Genomic DNA, 21,047 nt, shown 5'->3' with positions numbered 1-21,047 from the left:
CCTGGATTTATTCCTTATTTCTGAAAATATTAACATTTTTCAGAAACTATTTAAGGAATTTCCTTATTTTTTTGTAATTTTCCAGGATTTTTTCTTCCCTTTTTCTTCCTTTTCTCTCTCTCTTTTTTTTTTTTTTAATACAATTTTCGACCAGGAATCCATTCGACCAGGATCCTGGTCGAATTAGCCCCTGCTGTGCCTTGGTCGAAGGATTTTCGAGGAGATTCCATTCGAGCAAGAATCCTGGTCGAATTTCGGCCAGGATTTCTCCCCTTTTTTTTTTTTTTTAAATATTTCGACCAAGAATTTTCGACCAGGAATTTTCGACCAGGAATTTTTTTTCAACTTCGGTTAAGATTTTCGGTCAGGATCTCCATTTTTTGACCGAATTAACCATCATCTCTTGCCTTGGTCGAAGCTATTTCGAGCTGGATCATTTCGACCAAGATTTTATCTTGTTCCCTGGTCGAAAGGATCAAGGAACAAGGTCGAACATTATTCTGGCATTTCGGTCAAAAAACAATCATTTTCGACCAAGATTTTTGGTCAGAATTAATTTCTTGACCGAATTAGCTTCTTTTATCAGCCCTGGTCGAGGGAAATTCGACCTCAGACCATTCGACCAGGATTTCTCTGTGTTTTCTATTCGAAAGGGTCAAGAATATATACATATATTTTTTTTGTATATACTTGGATTTAAGCTCTTAATTCTGGGCTAAGACTTGGGCCCATTTTAACTGGGCCTATTTTCTTATTTGGCCTACCCTTTTTTCTGGGCTTCAATAGAAAAACCTTGGGCCCATTTTTCTTGATCCAACTAGGTTTTTGCAATTGGCCCATTGTTTTAACTGGGCTCCCTTTCCACTCTTTTTTCTTAAACATCACTTGGGCCTCAAACAGGGCTTTTTAAACACTTGGGCCCTTAACCGGGCTTGATTTTTTCTAAAATTAGGCCCTTTTCTGAGATGGGCTTTTATTTTCTAAGCCCAAATTCCAAATCCTTCTAGGGTTTTTCTGGATTCTTCCAGATTCTTCAAAAACTCAAGTTTTCTTCTGATTTTTGCTAGAATTCTCTTGAATTTTCCAGGAACTTCCTGGATAATTCCAGAACCTTCTAAGTTTTGGGCCCAAATGGGCTTTTTTAAGGCCCATTATCCCCCTTCCTTGGCTATATAAAGGTGGGGTGAGAGTTTGATTTCTCCACACCTCTCATTTCACCTCTCTACTCATTCTACAACTTCTCCTCATCCTTCCTCCAACTTTCTAACCTTTCCTCTCTCAAATCCCCTCCTTTAGTTTTCCAACCTCTCCTTCAGGCTTTTTCTAGCTTACTAATGGCTGACAAGAATTCCGAGAGGGCGGCAAAGATAGCCTCGGCTTCAAAACGAGGTAAGGATATCGAGATCCGCTCTTCATATATGTCTTTAATTGATATGATTAACACTAGGGGGGATGAATATCCCTCCACTGCACATCTCGACTCTTTTAATCATTGTAATACTTGGCACAACATAGATTTCAATAAACTAAATGCTCGTTATAACGTCCTTCCTCCTCTTAGATTAGTTCCAGTCTCTGGTGGTGATCGTACTTGCCACTGGAGACCCGATACTCTTTTCATTTACACAGATGCCCTTAATGCTGGGCTTAGGTTTCCTTTTCACCCCTTTATTCCTCATCTTTTGGCTGATTTACAAATCAACCCATGTCAGCTTCCTCCAAACGCCTGGAGGAACATTCTATGTTTTATGGTCTGCTGTCTTAGGGAGGGCTTTCCTCTTTCTGTAGCTGTTTTTAGGAAAGTCTTTCAGTGTTACAATAGTTCTTCCAGTATCTGCGGCTGGGTCTATGTCAAGCAAAGGCCCAAAAGCAAACATATCTTTAACAGTGCCTCTATTCCTGATAATAATCAAAATTGGAGGAATAGTTTCGTCGGGTTACGTTGGGAGAATGGTGACTGGGGCACACTTTTTCGATCTTCCTTTGGGAAGGTCAGTGATGGTAGCCTCAAATCCATTCACTTAACTCCCGAAGAAACTATTATTTATAATGGGCTTACTCAGGACGATGGCACGACCACCAGCTGGACTCTCTTAGAGGAGTTTTCCCTGATTCATGTGGGACTATCCTCTGTTTCTCAACAGGGTATTTTTCTTCCCTTCTCAATTTTACTTCATTTCATGCATTATTAACTTCACTTATTTTGTCCTTTGCTTTGTTTCAGCTGCTAAGGAGATTAACGAGGACAATGTTCCTTTGGTTGAGGAAACAGCTAGGATGAAGAAAGCTCAGCTCGCAGGCCTAGACACCCGGGGAAAGGCCACGGAGCCTATCTTTTTGAAGAAGCAGAAAGAGCCTATTGGGGAGGCTTCAACTGAAGGAGCTGGGGGCCATAGTGCTCCTATTACTGCTGCTGCCCCTACTGCTGCTGCCACAGGAGCCTTCCAGCCTCTCTGGGGATTCCGCCGAGGGGACACCGTGGTTGGTTCCACGAAACATGCTTGGGATTGGTCCTACCATAGCGTGACTCCAAAGGACTTTACTGATGTGGTGGCCACCCCTGACCTTGAGAGGATTAAGCTCATGGGAGCCCAATCTCTGGCTTCGGTATGCCTTCTCTCTTTTAAATTTATCTTTCATTTTTGTAGCATTTTCTTGCCTTATACTTCGTTGGTTGCTTTGTTTCAGTCTAACGCCTATTTTCAAGGCGCCGTGAGGCAAGCCGAATCATGGAAGCGGGCTTCTGATAAGGCCGATAATGCCCTCAGGAGGCAACAGAAGAAGTATGCTACCCTGGAGAAGAAGCTCAAGCGCAAGGAGGAAGAACTCGGAGAGTCTAACGCCGAGCTGGTGGTACTTCGGGCGGAGAAGGATAAAGCTATAGACAACTATCTGGACTCAGAGGAGTTTGCCCAATCTATGAGGATTAGGGATGATTCAGTCTTTCCCGAGTTTTTTAGGACTGGTTGGGACACGGCCCTTGGGACCGTGAACGAGGCTTGTCCTGATATTAACCCGGCGGACTATATCTGCCCTGATGACGAGGCTTTGCTACAGAGGTTTCGTACCCGAGTAGTTGTCTCAGACCATGTTCCTCAGGATCCACTCCTTCCTCCTCCCGAGTCTTCTTCCAGACCTGCTGAGGATGACAGCTCTTCCTCCTCCTCCGAGACGACAGAGACATCCAGCGAGAGTGGAGAGGACGATGATATGGATGCCGAGGGTACTTCAGCTCCTTAGAGCTTTTTCAGCCCTGCGTGGCTTTTTTTATTTTCGAGACTTTATTTATCAAACTTTTGTAACATCTATCAGATCTATTTCATTTATCACCTTTTATGCTTGCATCCATGCATTTGATTTTTATTTGTTAGGCCACAAACATACTTTGAAGAACTTATGAATTTCATAAAATTGTCTGGGATTCGTCCCTTACACAAGTCTTAATAAATTTCGTAATAAAACTAAAACATATAAATCCTAAGCAAGCAAAGCTTCAAGGTGCTTTTCAACCTACTCGCCATCCTGACGAGTGAGAATCGTACTTCGACCATCTCACACGTAGTAAACCTTCAGGTTTTGTGTGTGCCAGGTTCTCGGGACTTCAAAACCATCCATAGTCTCCAGCTTGTAGGTTCATCTACCCTGAACGCTCTTGACTTTATACGGCCCTTCCCAATTTGGGGCAAGCTTTCCTTTCTGTCCGACACCAGAAGCCTCTATTTTTCTCAAGACTAGGTCACCTTGTTTGAAAAACCTCTCTTTAACCCTTAGGTTGTAGTAGAATGAAGCCTTTTTCTGATATTCTACTATCTTTGCGTGTGCTTTATCTCACACTTCATCGATTAAATCCAGGGCTAACTTCTGCCCTTCCTCATTTTCTTTTTCATCAAAAGCCTGAATCCTTGGAGAATGTGATATCTCCACGGGAACTACTGCTTCCGCCCCATATGCCAACATGAAAGGAGTTGCATTTGTCGTGACTCTACAGGTAGTCCTATAGGCCCACAATATGGGAAGTATCTCATCCACCCAATTATTTCTTGACTTTTCGATCCTCTTCTTTAGTCCATCCAGGATTATCCGATTTGCTACCTCCGCTTGCCCATTGGCTTGCGGATGAGCCACAGAGGTGAACCGTAACTCAATTTCATTTTCTTTGCAATACTTCTTGAATTCCTCGTTGTTGAATTGTGTTCCATTGTCAGTGACGAGGATACGGGGAATTCCATATCGGCACATAATGTTTTCCCACAGGAATTGTGCAACCTGCTTAGTTGTGATTTTGGCCAAAGGTTTGGCTTCGATCCACTTGGTGAAATAATCAATGGCTACAATCAGAAACTTCCGTTGTGCTGTGGCCATAGGAAAAGGCCCTAGAATATCCATCCCCCACATAGCAAAGGGAATAGGTGAGTTGATAGAGGTCAGCATCTCGGGGGGTTGTCTGGCGACTGGTGCATGCTTCTGACAACGATCACACTTCTTTACATATTCTTTGGCATCAGCCATCATTTCTGGCCAATAGAAGCCTAAACGAGTTATCTTATGAGCCAAGGCCCTGCCCCCCAAGTGTTGCCCACAAATACCTCCATGCACTTCCTCAAGAGCTAAGCGTGCCTCATCGGGCCTGAGACACCTAAAGTAAGGAACCACGAAAGATCTTTTATATAGAATCCCATCTATCAAAGAGTACCTTAGTGCTCGAACAGTTAACTTCCGTGCCTCAATTGCATCGCTTGGCAACCAACCGGTCTGAATGTGAGCCTTGATGGGATCAATCCATGACGTCCCCAAGCCTACGGGAGCCACAAGCTTAACATCTATGCTTCGTGTCTTCAAAACACGGAAGTACACACTTCCTGAACTTTCTTCAATCTCAGATGAAGCAAACTTTGATAGCGCATCTGCTTTAGCATTTTCTTCCCTTGGAATGTGTTCAACATGGCATTCATTAAATTGGGTCATCACAGCCCTTACTAGGCGAACATACTTAGCTATCGTATCATCCCTTGCTTCAAATTCTCCCTTTACCTGGGATATGATCAACTTCGAGTCTCCACGGACCTTTAAGTTTTTGACTCTAAGTGTCCCAGCTAGACCAAGGCCAGCAATCAGGGCTTCATACTCTGCCTCATTGTTTGTGGTTGGGAAGTCTAGCTTCATGGCATACTCAATTAAGAATCCATCAGGGCTTTGCAAAACCAACCCTGCTCCACTGGAATTTGTTTTTGATGCTCCATCAAAATAGAGAACCCAATATTCTTTCTCCTTGTCCCCATTGTCGACTCCCTTGTCTTGAGGTATGGTATCTTCCTGCCCCCCGACTTCTTGGTTGGGTATGGTACATTCCACCACGAAGTCAGCTAGTGCCTGGGCTTTTATGGCCATACGTGGCTTATACTTGAGATCGAACTCTCCCAACTCTATTGCCCACTTAATCAGTCTCCCACTCGCCTTGGGACTGTGAATGATATTTCTCAGTGGCTGATTTGTTAGCACTTCAATTTGGTGAGCTTGAAAATAAGGACGCAGCTTTCTTGAAGCCATTACCAAGGCTAAAGTGAATTTCTCAATGGCTGAATAATTCAACTCAGCACCATGCAAAATTTTGCTGACATAGTATACGGGTTTCTGGACTTTCAGTTCCTCCTTAACCAACACCGCGCTCAAGGCGCTTTCTGAAAAAGCCAAGTACAAGAATAAAACTTCACCCAGAACTGGATTGGCCAATAACGGGGCCTGGCCCATATACTTATTTAACTCTTCAAATGCCTTCTGATTTTTCTCACTCCATACAAAGTCTTTAATGTTCTTTAATGACTTGAAGAATGACAAGCACTTGTCTCCTGACTTGGAGATGAATCGTCCTAGCGCAGCAACCCTTCCTGTGAGTTTCTGAACATCCTTGACAGTTTTTGGGGGTTCCATGTCCAGGATTGCCTTTATTTTATCGGGGTTAGCCTCAATTCCCCTCTTTGAGACCATCAATCCCAAGAATTTTCCAGATCCTACTCCGAAAGCACACTTCGTGGGATTCAACATCATCTTGTGGTACCTCAGGACCTCAAAAGCTTCCCTCAAATGGGTTATATGATCAGTCTTTACTAGACTCTTGACTAGCATGTCATCAACATAGACTTCCATAGTCTTCCCAATAAGATCCTTAAAAATTTTATTCACCAACCTTTGATAGGTGGCTCCTGCATTCTTGAGACCAAACGCCATAACAAGATAACAATAAACACCAAAGTCAGTGATAAATGATACCTTTGGAATGTCATCCTTATGCATTTTGATCTGGTTGTATCCGCTAAACCCATCCATGAAACTCAGCATCTCATGTCCAGCGGTGGCATCAATCAAAGTATCAATTCTAGGCAGCGGAAAACAGTCTTTGGGGCATGCATCATTCAGATCGGTGAAGTCTATACACATCCTCCACTTTCCATTAGCCTTCTTCACCATTACAGGGTTTGCTAACCACTCCGGAAATTGAATCTCCTCAATGAAACCAGCCTCTAAGAGCTTTTCCACTTCCTGCTTTATAGCCTCTTGTCTTTCCGGGGCAAAATTTCTTTTCTTTTATTTCACTGTCTTCCGGCTTGGATCCACGTTTAACTTGTGAGTAATTAACTCCGGGTCTATGCCTGGCATATCAGCTGCTGATCATGCAAACACATCACTATTTTCTTGCAAAAATTTCACTAACTTCCCTCTAAGGGGCTCCTCTAATGTGGCTCCAATGAAAGTCATCCTCTCAGGATTCTTGGAATCTAAAGGAACCGAAACCAATTCTTCTGCTGGCCTTCCTCTATTCTCATCATTTTCTCGAACATCCATATCTTCAATAGGAAGAACCTGCCCCCCGACTCCATCTGCCCTCAAAGAGGCCACATAACAGCTTCTAGCCATTTTTTGATCTCCTCTTTCTTCTCCAATCCCGTTTCGGGTGGGAAACTTCATGACTGAATGGTAGGAAGAGGGGACTGCCTTGAAGGCATGTATCCCTGTTCTCCCCATGATAGCATTATAAGTTGAACTAGCCTTTACCACCACAAAATCCAGCATCTGCGTTGCTTGCCTTGGCTCCGTACCTATGGTGGTTGGCAATTTAATTATCCCTTCCACAGGACATTCTACTCCAGCAAATCCATATATCGGCATGTCGGTTGGTGTCAACTGGGAGTCGTTATACCCCATCCTTAGAAAGGTGTCGTGGAGCAAGATATCCACAGAAGCACCATTATCCACAAGGACCCTCTTAACCGGGCTATTTCCTATTATCGGCGTTATGACCAGCGGGTCGTCATGGGGAAACTTCACACCCTCTAGGTCGGAATCATCAAAAGCCAATGTTACTTCTGTCCTGGCCCTCTTCGGGGCTTCTCCAACAATATGCATAACCTCTCTAGTATATGCCTTTCTGGAATTTTTGGACAATCCAGCAGCAGTTGGACCTCCAAAGATCGTGTTTATCACAGGCCCTCGAGGTCTCGGCCCTCCATAAATGGTGTTTATAACTGGTCCTCTAGGTTGGGGATTCCGCCCTTGATCATCTTGGTCCCTTCTACGATCTTCAAAGTTCTTCCTTCCATTATTATTTCTGTCTCCTCCATCTCCAGTATACTTGTTCAATCTTCCTTTTCGAATCAAAAACTCAATTTCATCTTTCAACTGCCTACACTCATCGGTGTCATGTCCAACATCTTTGTGAAACCTGCAATACTTGCCCTTATCTAGCTTGGTAGGATCAGCCTTCAAGGGCTTAGGCCAGCGAATATCTCTGTCTTTCTCAATCTCCATCAAAATCTGACTTCTGGGAGCATTCAGCTTAGCGTATTCAGTGAACTTTTGCCCAGGTCCTCCCTTCTTGGGGGTTGAATCAGGGTTTTGTTCAGTTCTAGGATATTTATCCTTAGCGATATACTCCAAATCAGTTTTTCGTTTCTTGCCTCCAGTGGGCTCATTACTTACTACGGTCTTCCTCATACTTTCTTCAACCTTGATATACTTCCCTGCCCTCTCTTGGAGCTGCAACATGCTCTCAGGGGGTCGTTTGGCCAAAGACATCTTGAAAAACTCATCCCTAGTTCCTTGTTGCAGTGCTATCATGGCTACCTTATCATCAAGGTCTGGGACTTTTAAAGCCTCCTTTGTAAAACGATTTAGGTAATCTCTTAAGGATTCTTTAGCTCCCTGCACAAGACTCATAAGAGATGCTGAACTTTTCTCATGGACTCTTCCACTGATGAATTGCTTAATAAAAGCCTGACTTAATTCTCTGAATGATCCAATAGAATTTGGGGGTAGGCGACTGTACCATCTTTGAGCCATACCCGACAGGGTTTGAGGGAAGGCCCGACATTTTATAGCATCATTCACGGGTTGCAGCAGCAGTGCATTAGAGAATGTCCTAACATGATTAGCGGGGTCTCCCGTGCCATCATAGGCTTTGATAGTGGGCATCTTGAATTTCCTTGAGATATGGGCATTCATTATCTCTTCTGTGAAGGGTGGAGTTGGATCATCAGGATCTCCAAGGGGAAGGAGATTGCTTGGATCAGTTCTTGGGACAGCAGCCCTTCTTCTTACCGGACCATCCAGGTCTATAATAGGAGGAGGATTTCTCCCCCTAGGAGGTATGTGGGGTCTGGTGGCTTGGTGAGCCTCCAAATCACGCCTCAGCCTTTGGATTTCAGCCTCATGAGCCCTGATCTTTTCCTGCATTTCTTGGGGATTCGCCCCTGGGGTGCTTTGGGGGCGTTGCCTTCCATCGGCCATTGGCTCTTTTCCAGGACGCCTCCTTCTCGGGGCCACTTCATCATCCGAAGATTCGGAGTCTCTCTCAGTGTATGGACCAGAAAATTCCCGATCCTCAGGGATAGGATCCAAACCTCGTATATAGGGGGGCGACCGCCCTCGTGCTTCGCTTCGCCCAGCATATCCACTTCCTCCAACCTCAGGGTGAAGGGGCATCCCATAAGGGGGGTTAGTAGTAACAATAGTTGAATATTCATACCCGACGGGTCGAGAATTCACAGGTATATGTATTTGTTGAACTTGAGGATTCGTACCTTGAATAGTCGGGGGAGTTGTCCCTTGTGGCTGAGGATGAGTTGTCCCTGTCTGGGCTTCCCCCTGAGTAGATGCATAAGTTGAATGGGGAGGAACCTCCACGGTTGATGAAATCACCTGGGTTGTCCCTGATGGTGTTCCCTCCTCCAGAGTGCTGGTTGTTCTCCGTGTTCTCGCCATGGTTGTTGTTCCATTTTTCCCACAGACGGCGCCAAATATTATGGATAAAAAGCTAAGGTTATTACTTGCTGTATTTATTACTAAGATTCGGGAGCTCAAGGCCTTTAATGGCTGCTCTCGTGTTTCGTAGCTTAATTCTGCCTTTACGAGATGCCTACGTATCTCTGTGAGTTAGAGAATCAAGCCAAAAAACGTAGTTCTGATTTGTGGGGTGAGACCCCTTATATAGATGTTGGTGGTCCTTGAATTGGACTTGGTATAGGAGACTTGGTGGGCAAGTCTCATAATTAGAATGGACTTTGGAGTCCTAGATAGTAGGAAACTGATTCCTTATCCTTTTAGGTCCCCTTGAGGCTTATCTATAAGGATTTATATCCTTATCAGGACTCTTCTCAACAGCTGATTTTTCCCTTATTAATTAATTACGAAATTAATTAATAATCAGGGCTTTTGGGCCTTTTTTATTCGACCAGACCTGATCTGGTCCATCAGGCTTAACCTTTCTGGTCTGAATATCAAACACCTTCTTATTGGGTCCAGCAGCCCATTATCAGGATTTATTTATCCCTATCAGGCATGATCGTTTAGGCCATCCGGGTTCAACAATGATGCGAAGAATTATTGAAAATTCAAATGGACATCCACTCAAAAACAAAATTGTTCCATTGTCCAAAGATTTTTCATGTGTTGCTTGTTTTGAAGGAAAATTGATAACAAAACCATCCCTTGTGAAAGTTGCAATCGAATGCCCAAAATTTTTGGAGCGAATTCAAGGAGATATATGTGGACCAATTACCCCATCTAGTGGGCCATTTCAGTACTTTATGGTACTCATTGATGCATCAACAAGATGGTCACATGTTAGTTTATTGTCCACTCGTAATGTTGCTTTTGCACGAATCCTTGCTCAAATAATTCGATTACGAGCACAATTTCCTGATTATAATATAAAGAAAATACGATTGGACAATGCAGGAGAATTTACATCCCAATCTTTTAAAGATTATTGTATGTCTATTGGGATTGAAGTGGAGCATTCTGTTGCCCACACACACACTCAAAATGGTCTTGCCGAGTCTTTCATTAAAAGGCTACAACTAATTGCGAGACCATTACTTATGAGAACAAATTTACCAACTACTGCCTGGGGACATGCAATATTACATGCGGCTTCTTTAGTTCGGTTAAGACCGACTTCTTATCATCAATATTCCCCCATGCAACTTGTAAATGGTAAAGAACCAAATATCTCTCATTTAAGAGTTTTTGGTTGTGCAGTTTACGTTCCAATATCTCCTCCCCAACGAACAAAAATGGGACCCCAAAGAAGATTAGGGGTATATATTGGATTTGATTCTCCTTCGATTATTAAATATTTGGAGCCCAAGACTGGTGATTTATTCACGGCAAGATTTGCCGATTGTCAATTTGATGAGACAGTTTTTCCTGCATTAGGGGGAGATAAGACAAAATTTGAAAAAGAAAAGCAAGAAATTTTGTGGAATGCAGCATCCCTGTCTCATTATGATCCTCGTACAAATCAATGTGAACTTGAAGTTCAAAAGATTATCCACCTACAAGAAGTCGCAAATAGATTGCCTGATGCATTTACTGATGTCAAAAATGTGACAAAGTCACATATACCAGCTGTTAATGTTCCTTGTAAGATTAAACTTCCTGAAGAAGATAATAAAATCATGCTAGCAAATGAGTCTAAAGCACGCCAGAAGCGTGGTAGACCTATTGGATCCAAGGATAAAACTCCAAGAAAAACAAGGAGACTTGATAATAAAGCTGGAACATTAAATGACATCGTAGAATTGATGATCACTGAAGAGACGTCTTCCAAAGATGATCAAACACCTGAAATTGTTGACAATGAAGAGATCTCGATAAATTATGTCATTTCAGGAAAGAGGTGGAATAGAAAAGAAATTGTCATGGATGATATATTTGCATATGCAGCTGCACTTGACATTTCTGAGGAAATCGAGGATCATGAACCTAGATCGATCTATGAATGTAAAAGAAGAAATGATTGGCCAAAATGGAAAGAAGCTATTGAAGCTGAACTGAAATCACTTGAAAAACGCCAAGTTTTTGGACCTACTGTCCAAACACCTGCAGGTATAAAACCCGTCGGATATAGATGGGCATTTGTGCGTAAAAGAAATGAGAAAAATGAAATTGTGAGATACAAGGCACGCCTTGTTGCTCAAGGTTTCTCACAAAGACCGGGAATCGATTACGAAGAAACTTATTCCCCGGTAATGGATGCAACAACATTCAGATTTTTAATAAGTTTATCAATTCTAGAAGGGCTCCGAATGAATTTAATGGATGTTGTAACTGCCTACTTGTATGGATCACTCGATAGTGACATTTACATGAAAATCCCTGATGGGTTAAAAATGCCTGAAGCATATAGTTCAAGACCCCGAGAGATATACTCAATTAAATTACAGAGATCATTATACGGATTGAAACAGTCGGGTCGTATGTGGTACAATCGTCTCAGTGAATATCTTTTGAAAGATGGATATACCAATAATGTCATATGTCCATGTGTTTTTATTAAAAGGACAAAATTGGGGTTTACTATCATTGCAGTATATGTTGATGATTTAAACATCATTGGAACCCCAGATGAACTTAATGAGACGATTGAATATTTGAAAAAAGAGTTTGAAATGAAGGACTTGGGTAAAACAAAACTCTGCCTTGGTTTTCAAGTTGAACATTTATCTACTGGAATCTTTGTCCACCAGTCTTCGTACATTGAAAAGATTCTTAAACGGTTTATTATGGATAAGGCATATCCTGTGAGTACACCCATGGTTGTACGATCATTAGAAAAGAATAAGGATCCATTCCGCCCAAGAGAAAAGGGAGAAGAACTTCTTGGTCCTGAAGTACCATATCTTAGTGCCATTGGTGCACTAATGTATCTTGCCAATTGTACACGTCCTGATATTGCATTTTCTGTCAACCTTTTGGCAAGACATAGTTCTGCTCCAACTCGAAGACATTGGACTGGTGTGAAACAAATATTTAGATATCTTCGAGGAATAATGGATATGGGTTTATTTTATTCTAAAGACTCAAAAGTGGAATTAGTTGGCTATGCAGATGCAGGATATCGGTCTGATCCACACAAAGGAAGATCACAAACAGGTTATGTATTCACATATGGTGATACCGCAATATCTTGGTGGTCTACAAAGCAGACTCTTGCAGCAACTTCTTCGAATCATGCTGAGTTATTGGCGCTACATGAAGCTAGTCGAGAATGTGTTTGGCTAAGGTCTTTGGTCCATCATATTCGAGAATCATGCGGTCTGTTAGTCAATAAAGGAAGCCCTACTATTTTATTTGAAGATAATGAAGCATGCATCACTCAGACTCGAGAAGGTTACATTAAAGGTGATAGGACAAAGCACATCGATCCAAAGTTCTTCTTTACCCATGAACTTCAACAAAGGGGTGAAATTGATGTTTGTCAGATTCGATCATGTGAAAATCCAGCAGACTTGTTCACAAAAGCACTTCCTACATCTTCCTTCGAGAAGCTGGTACACAAGATTGGGATGCGTAAATTTCGAGATCTATGCTGATTTTCATAGTCATGTTAAAATGAGGGGGAGATATAATACACTCTTTATTACACGTGTAACACATGTACTCTTTTTCCTTCACTAGGGTTTTTCCCTCAGGGTTTTTCCTAGTAAGGTTTTAATGAGGCATGTTGTTTATACGAGTCATTCAAGGGGGAGTGTTATATATTTGAATGACTTTTAACCTTACAACTTACCCCATTAATTCTCACACCCTTTGGCTTTTCATTTTACACCCTTTGGCTTTTCATGCTACTTGTAACCTACAAACTCTAGCCCTATATAAACCATTGTAAGATATGTGATTTTGATATATGAAATGAAAATCTTCTCTATTCTCTTAGTCATTTTGTTCTTGTAATGCTCTCTATATAATATATTCTATATTAGTTTGTAATATAGAAAAGATTTTATGAATAATTCCTTAAAAATGGAACTTTTCATTCCTTCCGACAAATACATCCATAGTCATGAGTAGACATTACCAATCAGGATAATTGGATTGATTTGGGATTGGATTAATTTTGGATTGGTTTCATTTTCAGATTATGATATAATTGAAAGATCAATTGTATTAGATCGGATGTGATTCAGTTCAATTCTAATTTTAATTAAAAGTGGATGAATTGGGATAAAAACTGGACAAATTCGGTTCGGATTAAATTCAGTTAGATATTTTCGGATCATAATTTATTCATTTTTTTAATTTATGAGACTTAATTTTTTTTTTTATTAAATATAGTACTTTTAAAATAATATAATGTACTTTTACAAAATATTATAATTAAATAATAATATTATAATAAATATAAAATACTTTTTAATATGAATTTTACTTATTTCGGATCATATTCGGTTCAGATAATATATGATTCGGTTTTGTTCGATTCCAATTTATAATCGAATCTAGTATTTCAAATCATTTTCAGTTAAATTTTCGGTTCAGGTAATTTTCGCATCGATTTAATTTAGTGTTCGGATAGTTATTGGATTATATGATTTGGATTTCAAATCAAATCGAACACCAGTTCCGTAAATTTTGGTTCAATTTTTTGGATACAGACCCATTTTGTCAAGTTCACTTATGAGTTGTATATCCCCGCTCAGTTATAGAAATCGACCGATTTTTCAAAAATTGCCGATAAATCGCTCAAAAATCGGTCAAAAATATTTGTCCGATTTGACCGATTTCTGATAAATCGCCGATTAATCATTCGATTTTTTAAAAATCGCCCGATAAATCGTAAATCGATAACTCGACCGAATAGTTCCGATTTCCGAAATCGGTAACCTTCATCCCACCTACAAAAAAAATCAACCATAAAGTAATTCTGGTGTTTATTTAGATCCTCTACTTTTACAATAATAAAATATAATTAAAAAGCGTAGGTGGGACCAAGTCTTAATCAGCAAGTTAGACTAGAGTTGTACAATTTGACTCTATCTATCACCCTCAATAACACCCCTCTTTCCATTGGCCTTAAAGCCAATAAAACACATTTCTCTCTGCCCGCAAACACACAGAATCTAACCTTAACAAAACATTCTCTTACAAAACACACACACAGTTTCTCATCTCTGGACACCTATACATACATCTATACCATCTATACATACAAAAAAAATTCATCAGCTCCTCCAATTTAATGGCGGCAGATGAGACACCAATACAAGAGCTCCTATCTTTCCCGATCATGCTGGCGGAACGTCTCCACCACGCCGTCATCGCCGCCAGCACATTTAAATCGGAGTGTTTGGAGGTCGGAAAACAATCGGAACGCATAACAGCAATGCTACGTTCAGCTGTTCGTTACGCTTCATCAAACAATTCATTCTACGACACTCCTGTTCGTCGTATCGTTACTCAGGTCTCCAACAATCTTACCCCTGCTCTGACCCTAGTTCATAAGTGTCGTAGCAGGAATATTCTTAGCCGTGTCTTTAATATTGTAACTGCTGCTGATTTTAAAAGAGTGTTTAGTTTGTTAGATGCTTCTATTGGTGATTTGAAGTGGATGCTCAATTTGTTTGATTTTGATGCTAGTAATGCTAGTGGTGGCGATGATGGGATTATTTTATCGCTTCCGCCTATTGCAACCAATGATCCAATATTGTCGTGGGTTTGGTCGTTTATTGCTTCGATTTATGTGAGTAATTTAGATGGAAAGACTAATGCGATTAATGAGTTATCGTCAGTGGCTAAAGATAATGATAGGAATAAGATGATTATTGTTGCGGAAGGGGGTGTTCCTCCTTTGATTAAGTTGTTGAAGGAATGTGAGAATCCAAATGCTCAGATTGCTGTGGCGAATGCGCTTATGATTTTGGCTAATGATCAGGAGAGGGTTAGGGTGATTGCCAAGGAGTTAGGTGTTAAGGTTGTTGTTGGGGTTTTGGGGAGTGCGCCAATGAGGGTTCAGATTGTTGTGGGGGATTTGGTTGCTAGAATGGCGGAGTTTGATTCTGTGGTGAGAGAGGAGTTTGCTAGGGAGAATGCGATTAGGCCTTTGGTTACATTGCTTTCATTTGAGACGTTTGTTGATGATTTGCAGAGGGGGGTTGGGAAGCAGAGTATACATTCAATTGTTAAGATTAATAAGCAGATTGAGAGGAATGGTTTGAGTTCGTTTGGTTATAAACCGGGAGCATCTAATTGGTTGCAGTCGGAAGGTGGTGGAGGTGTTTATGGGAGGAGGGAGAGAGGAAATGAGACTCCGGAAATGAAGCTTAAGTTGAAGATAAGTTCTTCTCAGGCTCTTAGGATGCTTGCTAGAGGTAGTGTTTCGAATAGTAGGAGGATAACTGAGACAAAAGGGCTTCTATGTTTGGCTAAACACATTGAGACAGCGGAAGGGGAACTGCAGTTGAATTGTTTGTTGACAATTATGGAGATTACAGCTGCAGCTGAAGTAGATCCTGACCTTAGGCGAGCAGCTTTCAAGACGAATTCCCCTGCTGCAAAGGCTGTTGTGGATCAGCTCGTTAAGTTGATTCAAGATTCAAATAACCCAACATTGCAAATTCCTGCCATGAGATCGATTGGTTCATTAGCTAGAACCTTCCCTTCAAGGGAGACTCGGGTGCTTGTTCCTATAGTTGAGCAGTTGGGAAACCTGAACCAAGATGTCTCAACAGAAGCTGCCATCTCCCTTGGGAAATTTGTTAGTCCAGATAATTTTCTTTGTGTTGAGCACACAAAAACAGTTATTGAATATGGTGCCATGCAATCTCTGATGAGATTATTGAGGGGAAATGAACTAGCAAAATTCTATGGAGTAGTTCTTCTTTGTTACCTTGCACTGCATATTGCCGAGAATGAGGTTTCAGAGCATGGACGGATGCTGACTGCTCTAGAGGGGGCAGAGCGTATCTATACTACTCAGTCACCTGAGTTTAAAGAATTAATTACAAATGCAATTCGCCGCCTTAGCGTTTATCATTCAGAGGAGATATCTGTCACAGTGTCGTTTCCTTCTTGACCATTATATTGACTAAAGCCAATACACAGAATATACAGACAGAAAGAAATGGAAAATACTTGGACAGGGAAATACATTCTAATCAAATTTACATTATGTACATTGTTATCTAGTTTGTGAATTAAGTTATATATTTGTGAAGTGCTATGGTTGACACAATACATCATGCTTTTCCATGTATTGCTTGAACTTCGAGATCAATTAAGTGCATATCCTGACGGTTAAAGTTCTGTTTTCTGGTGCCTGTCATGTTGATTTTAATCGTGCTTCAAATGCTATATTTTGTGGCGTGCTCGAATGCTAAATGCATCAATCTTAATTTACCATTTACAGGGGCATGTTTCCCGTTCCCTCTTGTGCTGATTTATTAGTACTTCAAATGTTATCTCTAACAGCGTGCTGGCTTCATCAATCACAATTTACAAGTTCCTAGTACAAGTTCTTACAAAATTATGAAAAATATTTACTATTATTTATTATAAATATAGCTCTACAGAATATTTTTATTATTATTGTTACAGGACTGGCATACAAGATGGTTCCAGATTCAAGTATTTACATTTTACAAGTCATCCCTCAACATAAATATGTAAAACATGTCCGAAAATCATGTCTACATAACCGGGAAGACAACAAAGGGAGAGTTTCCATACACTAGAAGAAAGTGAGGGGGCTAGCCAAACACAGGAAACCTACAAACAGTTTAATAGATCTATGATACGAAGAAAATTTAGTGCAATGCAGGCAAAGCACGCCAGTTATTAGCAATCTGGATCGTTCTTTCTTGAGAAGCCGGTGACATTTGCTCAAATAGAGCAGTCCTCACATGACCTGCGGCAGTCTCCCCTGCGCGGGTCGCGAGCTCCAAGTAAACTGCAGCTGCCATCATATTCCCTTCCTGTGAAGAAATTTTCCATTAATCCATCATTTTCAAGCTAACATGTCATGGGAGGCCATTATAAACACATTAGAGTAATCAAAAAAGAAAATAACAATCCTGTTTCCTCCAAAATGCATCAATATCTGTAGCAGACCAACTAATCACAACAAAACGATGACAGCAAATTTTCCATTAATACATCAATTTTTGAGTTAACATGGCATGTCCGGACATTAAAACACATTACAGCAATCTAAAAAGAAAATACCCACCCCGTTCCCACTAAATTCTACAATTGGATGTAATCGACTAAGTTATCACAGTAAATCCATCGGTAACCAATTAGGGTTCACATATAATTTTTTACACTACACATAAGACAGGTAATATAATCTAGGGATATGTGGTGTTTATTAAACTGCTAGAACTAATACAAGGATAGATCATAGAACGTAAAAGACAAGACTACTAATTCTATAAACACAAAGGAAAATTTCCCCAGAGAAATATGAAACATTCTAATAGTAACTTTTTTTTTTGATGAGTTCTAATAGTAACTTAATACCAATGAACTGCAATAGTGCCATGCAGTACATTTCATGGGATTCTGTCGGGAGTTTCATACAGAAAATGAGAAACTAATGAATGCAGGAGAGAACATAATTTTCTGTAGATAGACTTGATGATAATTAAACATATATAACAAATTCTAATACAGCAGGAATTAGAACTGTTATGAAACTAACTATTATGCTAAAAGTAAGGCACTACATGGAACTGTCTGCAACTTCCTAGAAAACAATTACTACTAGATGGCAACTATTACTGAATATATAAATCACACATTCATAATAGATAAAAAATCATATGAACATATGAAATTCCAGCATGATACACTTGAAGCAGCTGAAGCAAAATTTTAACAGATTCATGGTAGGCATAAAAAAAATTAGACGAGCATAATATAGCTCTATACACAACATACGGCAAAAAGGTAAAGTGCATGCTCAAACTGCGCTTTACTATGTCCACGGTCAGCAGCTCGCTTCATCCACCTCTTTGACTGCTGGTAAGACTGTGCTACACCATCACCAACTTGATAGCACAGGGAAGTATTAAACATAGCGCGTACATACCCACCTTCTGAAGCTTTAATATACCATTTAGCCTGTGAAATAACATATAACTATCAGAATGCGAATGAGAGTGCAGAGCATTAAAGGACAAAATCAGCACATGGTCTGCAAGTTTGGAAATTCCGAATGTGAAATTATGTATCACAGCATACATTTTATTTTTGTAACATATCTAGTGTGTATGCAGATGAACAATGTACACATACCTTACCTCACCTCAAGACTATTTCTATAGAAAACCCGGATTTTTAACAACACAATATAAGCATAAAACACAAGCATAAGAGCACCAAACAAAAATGAGATGCATTATATTTTTCTTTCATTTTGCTAATTTAATAATAAGACACGTTTAACATTAAGCATCAACGTAATCAGAATTACAAAACAACATTAATTTGAAAAATAAATAACTCCTTTTAGCTAGCAACTTGATATAACCATTATCACACTAATAAAAAATGTTACTCCATCGGTTCAAACTTCAAAGGTTCAAGTTCTTTTGGTTCTTTCCACTAATGCTAAAAACAACTTATAGTTTTTCCATATGTTTGTTCAAATTTTTTAGATACATAATTCATCCATTAATTAATGTGGCGTTATATTGCAATTAGTAATTACCATTAACTGAATGTGAAATCACTTTAACAAAGGATATATTACAATTCGAAGCAGCGATGTTCAAAATAGTACAATTATTTAGTACTAAGGGAGTTCAAAAAGTTAAAGTAGATCATACCGCTTCGCAAGCATCGCGTTCAAACCCACGACCATGCTGTAAACACAGAGCTAGTTGATACTGAGCTCGCACGAAGCCAGAATTCGCTGATTTATATATCCATTTTACTGCTTCCTTCATGTTCGGAGGTTCAACTGCATCCATCACAACAACCATATCATCATCAGAACAAACAATACAATACTGAATTGCAATATGCAACATAGTCATCAAGCTTAATTCAGATTCTTCTTTTCAACAAACCATCAATTTAACAATCAAATCAACAACATCAAATCAAGCAAAAAAAAGTTACAAAACTGGAATAAAAACACAGACTCTTCTACCATACACAAACTACCAGAAATATTGAGCATCCAAACTTACATTACCCATCAATGGAATCGTTAAAATTGCATTACTAACATCGAAATTACGCAAATTATAACCCATCAATAAAATCGTTTAAATTGCATTACTAACATTGAATAACGCAAATTAAACTAACAAAACTAATAAAAATTCAAACTTTATGACAGAATTTATTTTTCATATAAAAAAATAGTACCTTGTAAGTAAGAAAGGCCTAAATTGCATTGACCGGCAGGATGACCAAGCTCAGCAGCTCTTTCATAAAGCTTCATACCCTCTTCTTTCTTACCCATATCCCAATAAAGCAACCCCGCATCAACCATAGCAAGCGTAGAACCACGGGCCGCCCCTTTCAAGAAGTTCTTAAGAGCTTCCTCGTAATTCACCTCAAACCCACCTCTCCCATGCTTTAATTTCTTACCCCTCGCAAGAAAAAACATGGCCTGACACAACGGCCGTAGCGCGTCATTCCACGCGCGGCACACCAACGACGCCGCTTGGAGCGTGGGCTGGTTGAAACTACCGGCGATCTTTATCATCACGTCGTTAGGGAGCATGGTGAAATCGCCGGTTTGATCGGACGGTCCACGTTGAGGTGTCGGCGAATTTTTCGGAAGCCATACCCAGCGGCGCGTGGGGGTAACGCGCTTGAGAGGGCGATTATTGTGGTGTTTGGGGTAGAATGATAAGGCGGTGTAGTGAGAAGAGTCTTGGGAATTGGGCCAGGTTTTTTGGTTCATCGCCGGCGAGTAACGACGGGGATAGTGAGGTCTCATTCAAGAGGACTAGGATTCTAAGTCGGTGGAGCTTCTGTATTGTATTATATGTTGTCACTTTTGTACGGCTGTTCGAGCCGAGCCTCGAGCCTCGAGCCTCGAGCCGAATTTTGATGGAACGGAGTTACGGAGCTAATGTTTATTTAATTTTCGATGAGCCAAGCCGAACTTTTTTATCGAATAAAAATTGTGCTCAAGCTCGAACTAGTTAACTAACGAGCGGAACACGAGATTCTTCGTAAACATAAACGAGCCAAGTCATAAAAAAAAATTAGGTCAACCGTTATTTGACTATAAAAATAACTTATCAAATAAAATTATTTTTTTTGAAATTTTGGTTATATTACTAAAATATATATATCTTGACATAGGGCGAATAAGAAACTAAATACTGATGCCTTAGTTTTCCATTTTTTGGATTTCAGATGGGTACTAGTCAAACTAATGTTTAACTGTTAAAATAGCAAATCAAATAAAATTATCTAGATCTAAAATTTTAGTTATATCACTAAAATATATTTATTTTGATATCCATACGGTTGGATCAATGAGAAATATTTTTAAATAAGTCGAGACACAAATACAATACTAAACACTAGTTAGTGGTACTAGTCAAACTTAATGTTTGAATGTTAAAATAGCAAACCAAATAAAACATGGCATGACTTGACACAACGACCGTAGTGCATCATTCCACGCGCGGCACCCCAACGCCGTCTCTTGGAGCGTGGGCTGGTTGAAAATACCGACGATCTTTATCATCATGTCGTTAGGGAGCATGGTGAAATCGCGGGTTTGATTGGACGGTCCATGTTGA

At 40.2% G+C, this 21,047-nt stretch overlaps 2 protein-coding genes across 2 annotated transcripts; one reads left to right on the top strand and one right to left on the bottom strand.

The window, feature by feature from the left end:
• Nucleotides 1-14,336: 14,336 nt before the first annotated feature.
• Nucleotides 14,337-16,578, top strand: LOC141725127 (uncharacterized). The gene has a single exon (XM_074527549.1). It carries the CDS (start codon nt 14,516-14,518, stop codon nt 16,346-16,348), a length of 1,833 nt encoding a protein of 610 aa, XP_074383650.1. The 5' UTR covers nt 14,337-14,515; the 3' UTR covers nt 16,349-16,578.
• A 220-nt stretch (nt 16,579-16,798) lies between these two features.
• LOC141725128 (F-box protein At1g70590) lies at nt 16,799-20,297 on the bottom strand. The gene is made up of 4 exons (XM_074527550.1): nt 19,651-20,297; nt 19,104-19,237; nt 18,214-18,396; nt 16,799-17,246 (listed from the first exon to the last, which is right to left on the bottom strand). The coding sequence occupies exons 1-4, from the start codon at nt 20,228-20,230 to the stop codon at nt 17,079-17,081; spliced, it is 1,065 nt and encodes a 354-aa protein (XP_074383651.1). The 5' UTR covers nt 20,231-20,297; the 3' UTR covers nt 16,799-17,078.
• Nucleotides 20,298-21,047: the final 750 nt, after the last annotated feature.

The sequence above is a fragment of the Apium graveolens genome, chromosome 5 (assembly GCF_009905375.1).
Source record: "Apium graveolens cultivar Ventura chromosome 5, ASM990537v1, whole genome shotgun sequence".
Taxonomy (NCBI): domain Eukaryota; kingdom Viridiplantae; phylum Streptophyta; class Magnoliopsida; order Apiales; family Apiaceae; genus Apium; species Apium graveolens.
Note: the sequence above shows the minus strand (reverse complement) of the source record. Positions and strands in the feature narration are given on the sequence as shown.

Bases quoted from the DNA above. Each gene is read 5' to 3' on its own strand.
- LOC141725127 (XM_074527549.1), top strand. From the start codon at position 14,516: ATGGCGGCAGATGAGACACCAATACAAGAGCTCCTATCTTTCCCGATC.
- LOC141725128 (XM_074527550.1), bottom strand. From the start codon at position 20,230: ATGAGACCTCACTATCCCCGTCGTTACTCGCCGGCGATGAACCAAAAA. The intron at 18,397-19,103 runs GTATGATCTACT...GTTATTTCACAG, and splicing joins AACGCGATGCTTGCGAAGCG to GCTAAATGGTATATTAAAGC. The intron at 17,247-18,213 runs GTATGTTGTGTA...ATTTCTTCACAG, and splicing joins ATGCACTTTACCTTTTTGCC to GAAGGGAATATGATGGCAGC.